General features: G+C 41.5%; 1 protein-coding gene across 2 annotated transcripts in view; it reads right to left on the bottom strand.

The window, feature by feature from the left end:
• Window positions 1–15,756, bottom strand: part of LOC147729466 (uncharacterized) — a 101,238-nt gene that overhangs the window by 54,912 nt on the left and 30,570 nt on the right. For both annotated transcript variants that reach the window (XM_086954335.1, XM_086954337.1), the window contains exons 3-4: window positions 12,265–12,375; window positions 11,499–11,612 (exon numbers count right to left, since the gene is read on the bottom strand). In XM_086954335.1, coding sequence (XP_086810461.1) covers window positions 11,499–11,612; window positions 12,265–12,375 — 225 coding nt within the window. The remainder of the gene's footprint in view (window positions 1–11,498; window positions 11,613–12,264; window positions 12,376–15,756) is intronic.

Raw genomic sequence — 15,756 nt, 5'->3', positions numbered from 1 at the left:
TGATTTTCATGCTGAATTCTTCAAACAGACGTCATCAGCGTCTCTAAGATGATTATCCAGTTGCTGGATGCTTTAGAGAAAGTTTCTGCAGTCTTCCAATTATTTCAAACTAATTTGCAGGCGGTAGTCAATGGTAGGCCCAAAAGGGCGCTATCATTTTAATTTTTTATGTTTAGGTAAAATACCCCAGAATAATGTAGGTTCTTAGGGATGGAAACCTAGAACTAATGTGATACAACTAAACATCTTTGTCCAGAAGAGTTTAACTGGCCTGCAGTGAAACAGGATATGTGTGAGATCCCCAAACCCTTCCCCACAATCCCACAAAGGTTGGTTGGTCCTCCTCTAGTTTCATTTTGTATCGACAATCATCAGGTCCACAGTATCCTCTATGAAGGAGTTAGTACTTGGTTTGTGAAAGAACTGGAGTGATCTTATCTGCAAATCTGTACTCCCATCTTTATCGCAGGGGTTAAACTGAGGACATCATTTTCCATTTGGATATCGGGTGTTTAAACGGGTTCGAGGATTTTGCTAAGAACTGGTCATAAAATTTGAATACATGATGGCCTTTTGAGTTCAATTTCGAGAATAAATGAGTCATTGATGGGTCTTTAAATGGGTTAGGCATTTTTTTAATAAAAGATTTTAGTTTCAATAAGTTATAAAATTCTATGCTATTTAGACCAAAATGTGTTTGGAGATTTTCAAACAAAATAGGGTGAGATGGAAAGTCTAAATGTTTAACAAACAAGATACCTTTGGAAATCCAATGATCCCATTAAATAGGCTTGCCTTTTAATTTGAATTTTGCACTGTACCCTAAGGATGCCATATTAGCGGCTTTAGTCCCAACGTCGGAGAGAGAATCTAAACCCTGAAGGGCCTTTTTAGTGTTAATAAGGATGCACCTTGAACAGGGTATGCTCCTACGGAGTAATGCTGTCCCACTAGAAGCCATGTTGGTAGGTATACATTCGATGGTAGGCCCATTGTAGTTCTTGCTTAGCCAGGAAGGCTAGTTGGTATTTCCTAAAATTCTCCACCCTTACCCTTCCAAGCTCTTTTGGGAGACAGAGTTTTTTTTAAGTAATTTGAGCTCATTTGCCTTACCATAAAACTTTATTTGGCATCTTGTTTACACTTTAGATGAAATCAACTGAACATTCAAGGGGGAACATGCTTAAGAGGTAATTTATAAGCGGAGTAACCATCATTGTATGGATTTTATTCTTTCCCACAAATTCATGAATTTTGGGGTCCAACCATCTAACATGTCCACACTTTTTTGATAGTGATTTCTTCATTATGTTCCAGCGTGTGTAGGAGATTATCTCTGAATTCTAGACCTCGGTACTTAAGATAGCTGGGTTGCCAAGCTAATCCTGCAGACCCCAACATATACTTAGAACCTAGCCTATTCAGTAATTTGACCTCAGACTTATCTCTATTTAGCTTGTATCCTGAAACTTAGGAGTATTTTTCTATTGTACCCTTAAGGACTAGAACAGAAGGTTGTGAATCGTCTGTGATTACTAAGATATCGTCCGCATGTGGCTAATTTGGCTGTGAAGTTATTGAAAGGGACACCTTTTATATATCTGTATTGTTTTAAATATTAAGCAAAAGTGGTTATAATGCCAGTAGAAACACAGATGAAGAGGGGACACCCTTGTCTTGTCCCTTGTCCCAATTTAAAGTAACCTGAGATGTATCCCCCTGTTCAGACCCCTGCTTGAGGATCAAAGTAGATTGACATTACCATTTTCTTTAAATACGAATCTAGATTCCATTTATGGAGGATGGCCTCGATAAAGGTTCAGGACACCTTATGAACGCTTTTTCCGAGCCTTAAGGAATTGCAAATGTTGGAGAAGTTGTTGATTTGACTTTCTCACTCATGTGACACAATAACCAAGTGTTATCACTGGCAAAAAACGGCTTTCAAGAAACCTACTTGTGATGGACTGATTCGGGTGTTGATGAGAGGTTCAAGTCTTTTACCAAGTATTTTCACATACATTTTACAGTGGATATAGATTTGGGATATCCGTCTGTTATTATTCGCTAGAGTAAGGTCCTTACCTTCCATTGGGAGAAATACTATTAAGGCTTCGGCCAAAGCGCCTTGTATCGAGCTAGTGGAGGAGAACTGATTAAACTGATTTTCCACTGTCTGATCTGAGAAAACTATATAGAATCTGTCTTAGAACCCATCTTGACCCAGGGCTTTATCTGTTTTGAGTGTCTTAATGGTCAGTTTAATTTCTTCTTTGGAGATAGGTTTGTTAAGAGATGTGATATCAGCTTCGCTTAGATGTGGGAGCATAATATTTATCACGGTTTTCTCTACAGAAATGCTGTTCGCCTGCCTATCATTTTTGGTAAAAATCCTCAAATACTTGAATTATTTTTTGAAGGGAGGTACGAGTGTGCCCTCATCTTTCAGGACTGATATATTTTGGGAGTTTTGTTTATGCTTTAAATATGAGGCTAATATTTTACTAGCTGCGTTGCAGTTGCATAAATTTAGACTCATATGTATTGATCCAAGTACCGACTCATACGCTAAGTAATTTATTATATCCATATTTCTTGGATATGAGCATTGATAATGTTTTTTGGTCTGTGCACCAATTGTCGGGATTCTAAAAGTTTGATTTCTTGTTGTAAGTGAATTTGTAAGCGTGTTGTTCGATTGAGGACAGTTTAATGACATTTCCTCTAATCGTAGCTCTGAGTGCTTCCATTCTTACATGTGGTGACGAGTCTTACGGTGCATTATCAGATAACTAATTAGATATTGCTTCTTTTATCACAGCCACAGTCTCTGCCTTTTTCAAGACGCCGTCATTGAACCTCTAGATTTTGTCACCTGGTTTTGGGTTGGATCCCATGAGTGACTCACTGATACAGGAGTAATCTAATAAGATTCTTAGGCCCGGATTTAGATCTTGGTGGATCAGGTCCCACCATTACTTTATCGTGGCATTCTCTTACCTTCTACTAGGGGGACCGCCTGCGCTATTTAAATGCTGTTGAGTGCATGGACGATAGTCCGTTGGAATCCTGCCAACTCCAGCAGGACTTTCCTCTCACGTCGACATTGGCAGAAACGGCCAACAGAGGGAGTCCAGCCAATATTACCCCCGGCCCAATCACAATGTGCCTTTCTGCCAAGGAAATTGTGGCGGGGAAACCTCCAAACCTGAGTAGGCATAAACAAAGGGATATGAGGTAGAAACACACCTTTTTTCCTGTTTTCCACTTCCATTTCCCTCATGAACCGGCTAGTCCTACCTTTGTTGCTGCTAGTAGACCACAAAGCAAATCAACTCCGTCGTCACCAGAATCAAAAGTAAGCTACTTTAGTACTTGTTTTCTTATGAATTGTCTGTTTAAATTTGCTCTGGCTTTGTGCGTTTTTAAATTGCTTTTATATGCAATTCTTTTCTTATGCATAATGCAAATGTGTTTATTTGTTCACTTATTAAATTAAAATAAACACAAAAACAATAATCAATGGTAAAATTAAAAATATGTGAAAATAATTTAGATAATTCTCACAAGGACGTTTGAAAATTACAAAAATAAAAGTAATGAAAAAAGGCTTAAGTTTAGGAAGGGCGGTAGAGGAGTGGCTTTTGATGGTAGAGTGAGCTGCAGTGGGTGATGTGATTGTTTCTGTATGTTTGGCCGTTTCCATGTGGGTCCGGTGAATGTTGTGTAGGTTTGGACATGTTTTTTATGACTGGTGTTTGATAATCTGGTGGTTGTTTGTGTTTGCTTTTGGTTGGTAGGTATGCTTTTGTGTGTGTTGGTTTGCTTATGGAGTTCCTCCAAGATCTAAATTAGGCCCCGAGATTGATGACTGTGTGGTCAAGGTGGGTGAAACTATCCGTTAAAAGAATGTAGTCTAGTCTGCTAAAAGAATTATGCGGGTGAAAACAAAAAGTTGAAGCCTTTGTGTCCGGATGTTGTACTCTCCAGCAATCTTTAAAATTAAACCTATGGCAGAGTCTGATCATAGCTTTCTGTGCCTTTGATGACTGGTATTTAAATTTGGAATTCCTATCCAAGAGCACGTCCCATTGGTAAGTTAAAGTCCATGCCAACTAATAGAAGTGTGTTATCCAGAATGTTACTTATCCTGTTTGAAAGGTCATCCCAAAAGGAACGGTCATCGGAGTTTGGGCCGTAGATGTTTACAACATGGATGCTCTGTTTGGCTACAATCCACCATCCTTCAGAGGCAGTTAAGTAAGTAAAATTCAACTTAATGTTTGCTTTATTAGCTATAAGTATGAATACCCCATTCTTTTTATGCATTGCTGGGGAACATGTCACTTCCACTATTCTTTTGCTTTTAAGGAAACTAGATTCCTTATCTCGGATTGAGGTGTACTGGAGCAAGGTGATATCACCTTTTTGCCTCAAGAGGTAGTCGTTTTTTGTTTTTTTCTATTTGATTGGGTGGTGAAGCCCTTTAACATTGAATGAGACAATTTTCAGATTGGAAGTCTTTGGTTTCCAGGTAATCATGGTGACAACAAAGATATCAATCACTGAGGCTGTCGTATATTTGTGGACTGGGACAGATCGAGGCAATGTGCTGAGAGGAGACCGCGTACGAGTCTTCACATAAATGGATGGTGTAAGAGCACTAGAAGACAAAGAGGAATAACGTGTAATACAATTTAGAAACATAGGCAATATACTACAGATAATGACAGTGTTGTTTGTAAGTAGAAAACAAACAGAAAACCCCTGAATACCCCTCCAATCACCCCCAACCCGCCCACCCCCACTTCCTGTAAGTAAACATGTAAGGATGGCCATAGAGACGTAGAATTCTCTCCTCCCCGCATTCTAACCACAACCTTATATTGGATCCCAAGAAAAAATACTGGTGGATTGAACTTAAATCTTAATATCATATACCGTGCTGGAGGGTAACCATTAAACCATAACGCGATCGACCCAAAACGCCTGTCAATCATATACTGACAAAGTGGTATGGAACTGTCAAATTCACTAAGGGTACGTATGTGATAAGCTAGCACATTATTTGAACATTCAAAGCCATACCATCCTGCTATTTTAAATCACATTGCCATTTCCAGCAGTAAAAGCAATGCCGTCAACGCAGATGACTTCCTTGAGTCGGAGCCTACCAAATCATATGTACTATGTCAAGAAGAGACATAGGCTCGCTAAAGGGACCACAGTGACCCTAGAACAAAGAACAATTAATTGTACCACAACATGAACAAATGGAGCTGGATCTAGAAGCAGAAGAGTCACATTGTATGTCCTGATGCCCAAATGATGCCTTCCTTTTGTATGAGATCAAGGAATCTCCATGTTTTGAGAGTCGAGCCATATAAGAAAAAAGCACATAACCTTGTGATCCTTGAAGGCCATCTATTGTGATCCTAAATGTGGCTGCGGAAGGAATATTACTGTCTTTAAGTCTTTGAATAAGACCCTGGAAGCCCCGCCAGATATCAACAGTCATCTTATAACACTCCTGAGATATGCAGATTTTATGGCCGTTCCACCTAATATTATTTTTCCTCCTAAAGTTCAGGATCATCCCTGGGTGTTGGAAGCTTGTGGAATTGCATACTACAGGGCGTGAGAACTTCACATTCGTTGGTTTATAGGATGGTACACGATGGGCATGTTCCAGTTTGAAGCCTTTGGTGAATGTTAGATCAGTGATGTGTTGAAACCATTTTCCTACCTACAAAGTCTTCCAACCCCTCTGGTAGAACAAAAATACGAAGATTCCCTCTCCTGCTACGATCCTCCAGCTACGATATGTCTCTTTAAAGGAACCATGATAATGACTGGAGGGAGGCCAAATCCTTAGAAAAGCTGTTGGTTACATCTTCATCTGGGCGGATCCGAGACAACGCCTCCATGGTTCTACTTTTGATAGACTTTATATCGGATCTGATAGCAGAAATCTCGGTTTGCATGACGTCAGGGTTTGCTTTGGGTGATTTTGCCAGGTCGCTCACCTCTGCTAAGTTCTTACGAATTATACCCATTTTAAAGTTCAGGTCAGTTTTCTTTTTTATAGGTGAATCTGGTAATGGCGGATCAACCTTGGATCTCTTCAAGTTAACTTCAGATTCCTTCCCAGACATTTCATACATAGGATTGACACTTCTGGCATAGAGATTAGAGATGCCTAAACAATGCGGATGATTGATAGTATACACATGCAAGTGCAAGCGCGAGTACGGGTATTAGTAAATGGCAGACTTCCTTTTGTGTGGGGCCGACAGCAGACTGAAGATGATCTTGCTTGAAGGAAGCGTCAAACAGCAGTACAACACAAGGCACGTTAAGGTTTGCTTATGAGGGGTGTAACAAGGTTTCCCTTCCTAATAGCTGTAGGTTATGTTGATGGGCACCATTGTAAAATCAGACAGACCAAAGGGTTGTAACACTCCAAATCCCTTGATAAGAGTAACACTAGTAAATGTGGTGCAGTACAGAAATGGGAATCAAGGACAGCGGTTGCAACACTAGGAGCGGACCTTCAGGTTGAATGATACAATGACAACTATATTAGGGTGAGGCGAGATCAAGTCAGCATAGAGGGAGACAACCGCTTGATTCATAAAATATATAGTGGCCTTTTAGGTTTATATAAGCCATGCGATGGTGCAGATCAAAATAAATCTGGGTAGAAGAGTGCCAAAAAAAAGTCCTGAGCCCTTAGTATTATGCTCCGAGGACAACCATAGCTGCCATTTTGAGACTCGGCCGTGTGACTGATGCTGTTCGTTAAATGCAGAACCGCAGAAATACGGCAGACGCCCCATCCAAAGAGAACTTGCAGGTGCGCGACTCTGTCCCCTCTGGAGCCATTGCCTAGATCCTTCACTGTTGAGTTTCGGTGGATACGCTGCATATGGGTGTAGTAGTTCCGGTCTCAGGGCTCATCCCCTTCACCTATGCTGTATACTGGTGGGCAGGAGCAGCACATTTTGGGTGAAGCCTTCAGCTGGATATCCTGGGCTACCACCACACGCCTTCTATAGCAAGAATTAGACCATTTTGTAATCACTATCGGCTTAAGAGCGTTTGCACGGGTGGGAGTAGTTGAGCTACGCTGCCATCTTCTTATCGCTCCAACAACGACCCCTTTCAATCTGACTTCCTATCTCATTTTGTTGTTCACAAGTGCATTTTGCATGCATCCTGATGTGCATAGCTATAAACGAGATAGCATGCTCGGTTTTGGAACAGGGAGAGGTCTCCAACACATTTGGCGCCCACGCCCCACACAGCCTCAAACAATCAGAGTCTGTCAGGATGGCCTGTGCTCAGCCTTCGTTTCAGATCCTGTATCTCATTCTTATAATAGCAGATTTCACAGCTACTGGAAATTAATGATAGGCTATTTAAAGAAAAAATATATACAGTTTAATATAGTGCTCACTTTCTTCATTCGGTACACAGTTTTTAGGTCGAGCCTGGGCAGCGCATGCGCTGCTCTGCGATGCATGCTGTATGGAGTAATGACATAGAAGCTCTGCCCATTACCTGCCCATCTTTTCAAATGGCTCCCGTTACTGTCCTTGCAAAATCGTTCCTTTTAATTCGTGAATAGGCTTAGCAGTCCCTCCTTGGTACCACCTTGTAACCTCCCATAATGACTGGACTTTTTACTTGTGTTGTTACACCGTCTACTTTAAAAGTCAGTGAGCACTGTTTTCTTTAATGAATAATGCGGCACAATAGCGTCAGCTTCGCGCGTTTGCAGCACACCCACACCGCACTCGTGGGACAATATTAGCCGCTTCTCCTATATGGAGCACGCTATGTACGCTTTCACTTTAATAGTGGCTGCCCCTACACAGCACTCGCGGGACAATGGCGGTCGCTTCTTCTAAACATATTTTTGTATCGGGTCACTGCCATTACCCTTACATTGGGCAGAGAGACTGCGGACAGTTCGTTATGCTCTAAACTATGTTCTTTCACAGCACTTCGAGTTATTCCTAAAATCCATCTACTGATACCTTGCAGGGACATATGGTGGCCCCTGTACATTTAACAAAGTCCAGAACAGTAGCTAGCTCCTAGTCCTCGTGGGTTGCAGATGAGAACAGACGACCTTGCTTTCAGCTCACCATCATTGCATCCACTGCACGGATGTTTGTTTATAAACCACTGAGGTGCTGGGCACACAGTGCGAAAATTGACCGCACTAACCAATATTTTCCAATGATGATGCTCAAAGATTTAAAAAATGATGGAGAACAATGAACTCCTGTTGCTTATACCCACCCAGTGAAAATCCTGAACAATAAAGGGCACAAAAAAATGCAGTTTTGCAGACACTATTGCACAGAAACAAAACACATTGTTACAAATGTCACACTCTCACAGGTACTCAATAAAACTTCAAACACATAGCAGCACTCACGTTTACTCAATGCAAGGAGAAGAACCTGGGTGTGCAATCCTCTTGCCTACATAAACCCTGGCCCTAGGAACACATTGAAAAGCTAGAGTGTTCACTGCTACCTTACCAGTATAGCGCTCAAGGCAAGCATGTATAAGAAACAATACATTGACTGTTCTCACTCAACATCAACTTACTTTGGCAATATGTTGGTAAGTGAAATTGTAGAGTCGATTTTAAAACTTCAACATTTTTAATTTTCTTTCATTTTAGTCCTAGGATAGTACTGAACCACGCCATGCACAGGACCCGAGAAGACGGGTGACAGCCATTTTAGGACTGTGGGACTCAGTCCGCTGTCCTCTAAAAAATATTAAACAAGCAATTGCAATGCAATAGGTCTCGCATTTGCGAGAGTTTAAATATGGGCATTTTAAATGAAAATGCCTTTTATTTAAGTGTTTTAAAAATCTGCAAGAGGTGCATAAACACACACTTTGTACTTATAGAAGGCTGGCAGAAACTGCCTCTTTTAATGCCAGCCGTGCTTCTCGTAAGCAAGGACTAGAAGTACAAAATGTGTGTTTACGCACCGCTTGTAGGTTTTCAAAACACATAAATAAAAGTCATTGGCATTTACAATGCCAATAGCGCAAACTCTTGCGAATGCGATACCTATTGCATTACAAATACTTGTTATATTTATTGCTCTCAATTCACATGTGATTGTCCTAATCACTTTGCAATTTAAATTTTGTACTAGGATGGTATATAATAGAAGCCTTTAGCTTAAGAATACACATTTTTTTGTGTGCTAACCTCGAACGGTCGGGGGAAGGCCCCTGAGGGGAAACTTGACAATATATGTCCAGTCCCTGGCAGGGTTGTTGTTGGAAATGGCCCTTTTTGCAGGGTTATCCCCAAACTTTTTGCTTCTTCCTCCTATTTTTTTCCTGACTTGTTTGTGTTGGTTTTAGGACTCTGGGCACTTTACCACTGCTAATCAGTGCTAAAGTGCATATGCTCTCTGTATAAATTATGTTATGGATTGGTGTTTCCATGACTGGATATTTGATTTACTTGTTAGTTCCTAGTAAAGTGCACGGAGAGTGCCAGGGCCTGTAAATCAAAGGCTACTAGTGGGCCTGCAGCACTGATTGTGCCACCCACGTGAGTAGCCTTAAAAAGGTAACTCAGACCTGCCATTGCAGAGTCAGCGTGCAGTTGGTAACGGTCATGCCGACTTGGCCAGTGCACACACTGGCCAAGTCCTAAACCTTCCCTCTTTTGCATGTCAGTCACCCCGAAGGAAGGCCCAAGATACCCCAGTGGGCAGGGTGCAGTGTATGTGAAAGTGGGGACATGCCCTGGTGTGTGGCATGTCCTGTTAGTGAATAACAGCCAATTTCGTTTTTTACTATTGCAAGGCTATCTGTTCTCATAGGCCAGAACGGGCAGTTTGATTATAACATCTTATCATCCTAAACTGACCCAGGGAACAAGGAAGAAATTCGAGTTTAGTATGCCTCAACGGCCTTCTCTCAATGGTTCCTTCTTCAGGTTAGAGGAGCGCGAAGGGTCTTAGGGCTCAATGGTCGCCTCTCAATGGTTCCTTCTTCAGGTTAGAGGAGCGCGAGGGGTCTTAGGGCTCAACGACCGTCTCTCAATGGTTCCTTCTTCGGGTTAGATGAGCGTGAAGGGACTTAGGGATCAACGGACGTCTCTCAATGGTCCCTGCTTCAGGTTAGAGGAGCATGAGGGGTCTTTGGGCTCAAGTTAAGTTTCCTCCTCTCTGCATGGCAGGCAGATACACCATCACTGCCTGTCGGCCAAGGGACTCTTAACAGGTGCGACTGGAATAGTCAGCACACTACAGTAAGACTAGAACAATTAAAGACTGGACAGGGAGACGGGGATTCATTGGTGAGTGTTTTACAAGAATCCAGCGGTTTGTGTGGCTTTACCTTTGTTTGAACACAAGGACCTGCATTCATCTCAGAATAGCGTCGACCCCAAAGGCGAGGCTTTGGTTGATTCAGTACTAGCACCAGCATCAGAGATCCCCTTTTAATGCTGTATATATTCTTCACAATAGAATGAATGTATTGATTTATCCCTATTTTAAGTCAATAAGCATATGTGCAGCCAGGGACAGGGGGTCCTGTTGCTGATGTATCAGCCACGAAAACACGGCCCGAGGAATAATATTGATAAAAAGTGTTTCCAGCTATCAGTAGCATTTCTTTGGTGGATAACTGTGGATTGCCGCCATGAAATACACATCTTTTCCATCCACAATAAATATACATTCTGTCAAATTCAGAGGCAGAGCTGGTAGCGACACAACATGTGAAAAAGATAATAAAACAAATCTCTTTCACAATTTCATAACTTTTGTGGGAAAGTAAATAGATTTTATATAAAAGTAATTGGTGTTCAGGTATCCCAGAGAAAGTTACAATATCTGTTTGGTTTCACTTGGATTGATAATATATTCCCTACCTAGACAACTGTTTCACCATTTTTAACAAATGGTCCTCTTTGCCCCATGGTGTAATTCTGTGCACTACTGTGCGGATGTTAGCATTGCAACTTTAGATATACTTAGAACATAACGCACCCACAAATTAAGAATGTATTTTTTTAAAGCAATTTCAGGTGAGAGAAAGCCAAAATAAAGCCATTTTTTGTTTAGAAACTGGGAGTCCCCCGACCTAGATCGGGTATAGAGGTATGTGTGGATTTAGAAGGGTGACGGAGCAGGTGACGGTGGGGCTGTGTCAGCAGCTGCTGCTTTCCCTTTTGTGCAGACGCAGGCTGGGTGGTGGACCCGGTGCTGCAGCTACCCCATAACTTTAAATCCAGGTCAGGTCTGGTCTGGTCCCTCCAGGATCACTGGTTCTGGTATTTGGGACCCGATAATCCCAGGCCCAAAAATACTACAATGTCCTGAGGTGGTATTGCCCTTCCCCCACCCTCCTGCAAACACTGCTCCCGGTGACTCTTGATTACAGCCAATATACCTCGCAATTTAACTTTCAACCAAAAGATACCCCTCCCTGTGCCTGACCTGTGATGAGATTCTCTCGGCTTCTTCTTCGGCTTGTGCTGTGGGGATCCTGTGCATGGTGGCTTTCTTCTCCTTTTATTCCCAGGGTCGAAGCGGAGCTATCCCTCACACAACCTGTTATCAAAGAAACTAGTGGTTTACTTACACAACAAAATGGTCCCTTTAGCTGCACGCTTCCCATAAACAAGGAAGGCTAGTTATTGTACAATCACAATTATGAATACTATAGAAGATGTTTTGGCTCCTTTAGACCTTGCCAGATACAACTGTGGAAAGGTTATTTTTCATTATTATGCTTGTTATACTACATACTCATTTCCCAGCACAGACAGAAGAATCTAAGACGGGTGATTATGTTTTTTTAATTTCTTTTCTAAAAAGAGAGCATTACTGGCCGCTCTGGATATGATGGTCATTCACAACAAACCACAGTGGTCAGTGCCTTAAGATGAACAATCAGAAGCCACAGTGGCTAGTGTCTTAAAATGGTCAGTCACAATCCACAGCAGCCAGTGTCTTACGATGGTCGTTCACAGTTAGCCACAGCAGCTCACATCCTCAGGAGTGTGAGACATGCAAAAGACAACACGTTCAGTGGTTGTAATGGTGAACAGTGCAGCCTTTGCAGTCGGTTCCTCTTCTGAACATGGTTTCTCCCTCAACAGCAAAAAGCATAAAGTTAAACTAACATAACACATTCGCTGTCCGAGCAGAAGTAAATAGCTCTTCCCCTTCGACAGAGCCCTGGCAGCCCAGGATTACTCACCATGAGAATGGTCACCCACGGGTGTTCTCGCGAGGTCCGGGTGGTCAACAGGACACAAACTTTCCTTCTCATGGGCTCGTAATGAAAAGAGTGTACTAGCAATAAGAGGTCCTAGTAAAAAAAATGAAAAGGAATTCGTAATTTACATCATTGTGACAGTTAATGGATTAATAGCAAAAATGACGTGCATTAGGTTATCAACTAACTCAAACAATGTCTACCATCTACAGGCGTTATGTAGAATCGGGTGGACGCGATACTCTGTCAGAATGTGAAAAATGCCCTGTCCACTGTGGGACAAGTGCCATAGGTGTGATGCACTTGGTAATTCAGCAGACGGGACATCCACCACGTTTCTGACGGAGTACCCTATCTACCAAACTCAAAAGAAGGCCCTGTGTCTAATAAATAATCTATGTGCAAATCATGCCATTTAAACACTGAACGAACTCTCGCAGGAAATAAGAGAGTCCCCAAATGCTCGCCGTCACTGTTGCTGTGCACTTTTAATTCTTTTATTTATGACAACAGATTTGAAAAGATTTCCTTTCCTGCCTGACCCGTTTGTTTTCTGCCCATTTTATTGCTCTTTGTGATAAAAGTGCAAATCATTGTAATTTTGTTTTTTAAAATAGTATTTTTATTCATCTTATTGTTATTTCTGGGCCCAATTCGTTTTTGCATAGTCTTTTAATAACCTTTCCCTGCTCACTTTCCCCATTTTACTCACTTTATGGGTTGCGAAATAGTTTCTTACCCCGGGGGATTGTTCCAGCCACTCATCTCTTTCCATTCTAAATCTCACAGTCGGTTCTCGCTCTCTTGTAGTGTTGCTTCCATGGTCACAGTAGCAGCGTTTGCAAGAGCACCAAGATTAGCGCTCAAGTTGTTGGAATCTATTTGATGGCCACACTGTTTAAAACACTCATCGTGTACATCTGTGTCAAAGGTGAACTTGTCTGGGCCCATGACGGTTTCATTCAGCTCCTAAATATTCATTCCATGCTTGTTCAATTCTTCAGGAACACTAAGTGCCACGAGCTCTTCTGCCTACCGATATGGGGATGACACGCGCCTCTCTTAACATCTTCTCAAATCAATCATCAAACGTTAAAGCAGCAGAACTGCAGTCCTAACCCTTCGTGCCCATCTCCCACACTCCCCTGCAACCTTTCTAACTCCAACTCAGCCAATGAGGTCAGTCTACTCCCACTCCTAGGCTAAGCATGCCCTTAAATCTGAGTTATTGGCCCCAAATTCACATCACTTGCCATGTCCCATGTATACAGAGCGCAAAAAGGTCCAGGTACTAGAGTTTATCCTTCAGAGTTACGCTTTTCTAAAACTCGACCATGCTAGAACAAAGAAGGCTTTAGAGTAGACATTACTTTCAAAACTTGCTATAGAGCATTTAGCGTGCAAGATGGGTCTGTAGAAGAAGCTGCGATTCAAACTACCACATTTATCAGTATCTTCAAAACCCACCATATCGAGAGCGCATCGATCCCTCCCACCACCTTTATAACAAATTCATCGACACTGTTACATCTGGTGCCATAAACAATAGACATTGCATAAAGCTCAGTAATATCCATTTACATCTTGAAACTCTACACACAAAACTACTTTCAATTACAAACTCTGGATTGTGGCTACAACAGTGAATTACAGCACAAACACATATTGTTGGTCATTCCCTAGACAGCGAATGGCCCCTCCCAATGAAACTATCTCAACCCTACCGGAGTAATTGACTATCCCAAAACTTGCAACGTAACTGACTCTATCCCAATACTTGCAAGTAACAGACTCTATCTCAACCCTCCCAAAGTAACTGACACTATCCCAATACTTCCAAAGTAACAGACTCCATCTCAATCCTACCAATTTAATGGACTATCACAAATTTTCCAATGTAACTATCTCCACTTTCCCAAAGTAACTGAGTCTATCCCAAATCTTGCAAAGTAACAATCTATCCCAAATCTGGCAAAATAACTGACTCTATCCCAAATCTTGCAAAATAGCTGACTCTACCCCAAATCTTGCAAAGTAACCTACTCTATCCCAATACTTCCAAAGTAACTGACTCTGTCCCAATACTTTCAAAGTAACTGACTCTGTCCCAATACTTTCAAAGTAACTGACTCTGTCCCAATACTTTCAAAGTAACTGACTCTATCCCAATGCTTCCAAAGTAACTGACTCTATCCCAATGCTTCCAAAGTAACTGACTCTATCCCAATGCTTCCAAAGTAACTGACTCTATCCCAATACTTCCAAAGTAACTTACTCTATCCCAATACTTCCAAAGTAACTGACTCTATCCCAATACCTCCAAAGTAACTGACTCTATCCCAATACCTCCCAAGTAACTGACTCTATCCCAATACTTCCAAAGTAACTGACTCTATCCCAATACTTCCAAAGTAACAGACTATCCCAATACTTCCAAAGTAGCTGACTATCCCAATACTTCCAAAGTAACTGACTATCCCAATACTTCCAAAGTAACTGACTCTATCCCAATACTTCCAAAGTAACTGACTCTATCCCAATACTTCCAAAGTAACTGACTCTATCCCAATACTTCCAAAGTAACTGACTCTATCCCAATACTTCCAAAGTAACAGACTATCCCAATACTTCCAAAGTAACTGACTATCCCAATACTTCCAAAGTAACTGACTCTATCCCAATACTTCCAAAGTAATTGACTCCATCCCAATACTCCAGGATTAACTGACTCTATCCCAATACATCCAAAGTAACTGACTCCATCTCAATCCTACCAATTTAATTGGCTATCTCAATCTTTCCAACGTAACTATCTGCACTTTCCCAAAGTAACTGACTGTCTCAAAACTTGCAAAGTAACCGACACTATCTCAACCCTCCCAAAATAACTGACTCTATCCCAATACTTGCAAAGTAATGGACTCTATTTCAACCCTCCCAAAGTAACTGACTCTATCCCAAAACTTGCAAAGTAACTGACTCTATCCCAATACTTGCAAAGTAATGGACTCTATTTCAACCCTCCCAAAGTAACTGACACTATCCCAATACTTCCAAAGTAACAGACTCCATCTCAATCCTACCAATTTAATGGACTATCACAAATTTTCCAATGTAACTATCTCCACTTTCCCAAAGTAACGGAGTCTATCCCAAATCTTGCAAAGTAACATAATCTATCCCAAATCTGGCAAAATAACTGACTCTATCCCAAATCTTGCAAAATAGCTGACTCTACCCCAAATCTTGCAAAGTAACCTACTCTATCCCAATACTTCCAAAGTAACTGACTCTATCCCAATACTTTCAAAGTAACTGACTCTATCCCAATACTTTCAAAGTAACTGACTCTGTCCCAATACTTTCAAAGTAACTGACTCTGTCCCAATACTTTCAAAGTAACTGACTCTGTCCCAATACTTTCAAAGTAACTGACTCTGTCCCAATACTTTCAAAGTAACTGACTCTGTCCCA

The sequence above is a fragment of the Lissotriton vulgaris genome, chromosome 2_1 (assembly GCF_964263255.1).
Source record: "Lissotriton vulgaris chromosome 2_1, aLisVul1.2, whole genome shotgun sequence".
Taxonomy (NCBI): domain Eukaryota; kingdom Metazoa; phylum Chordata; class Amphibia; order Caudata; family Salamandridae; genus Lissotriton; species Lissotriton vulgaris.
This window is presented reverse-complemented; position numbering and strand designations above follow the sequence as displayed.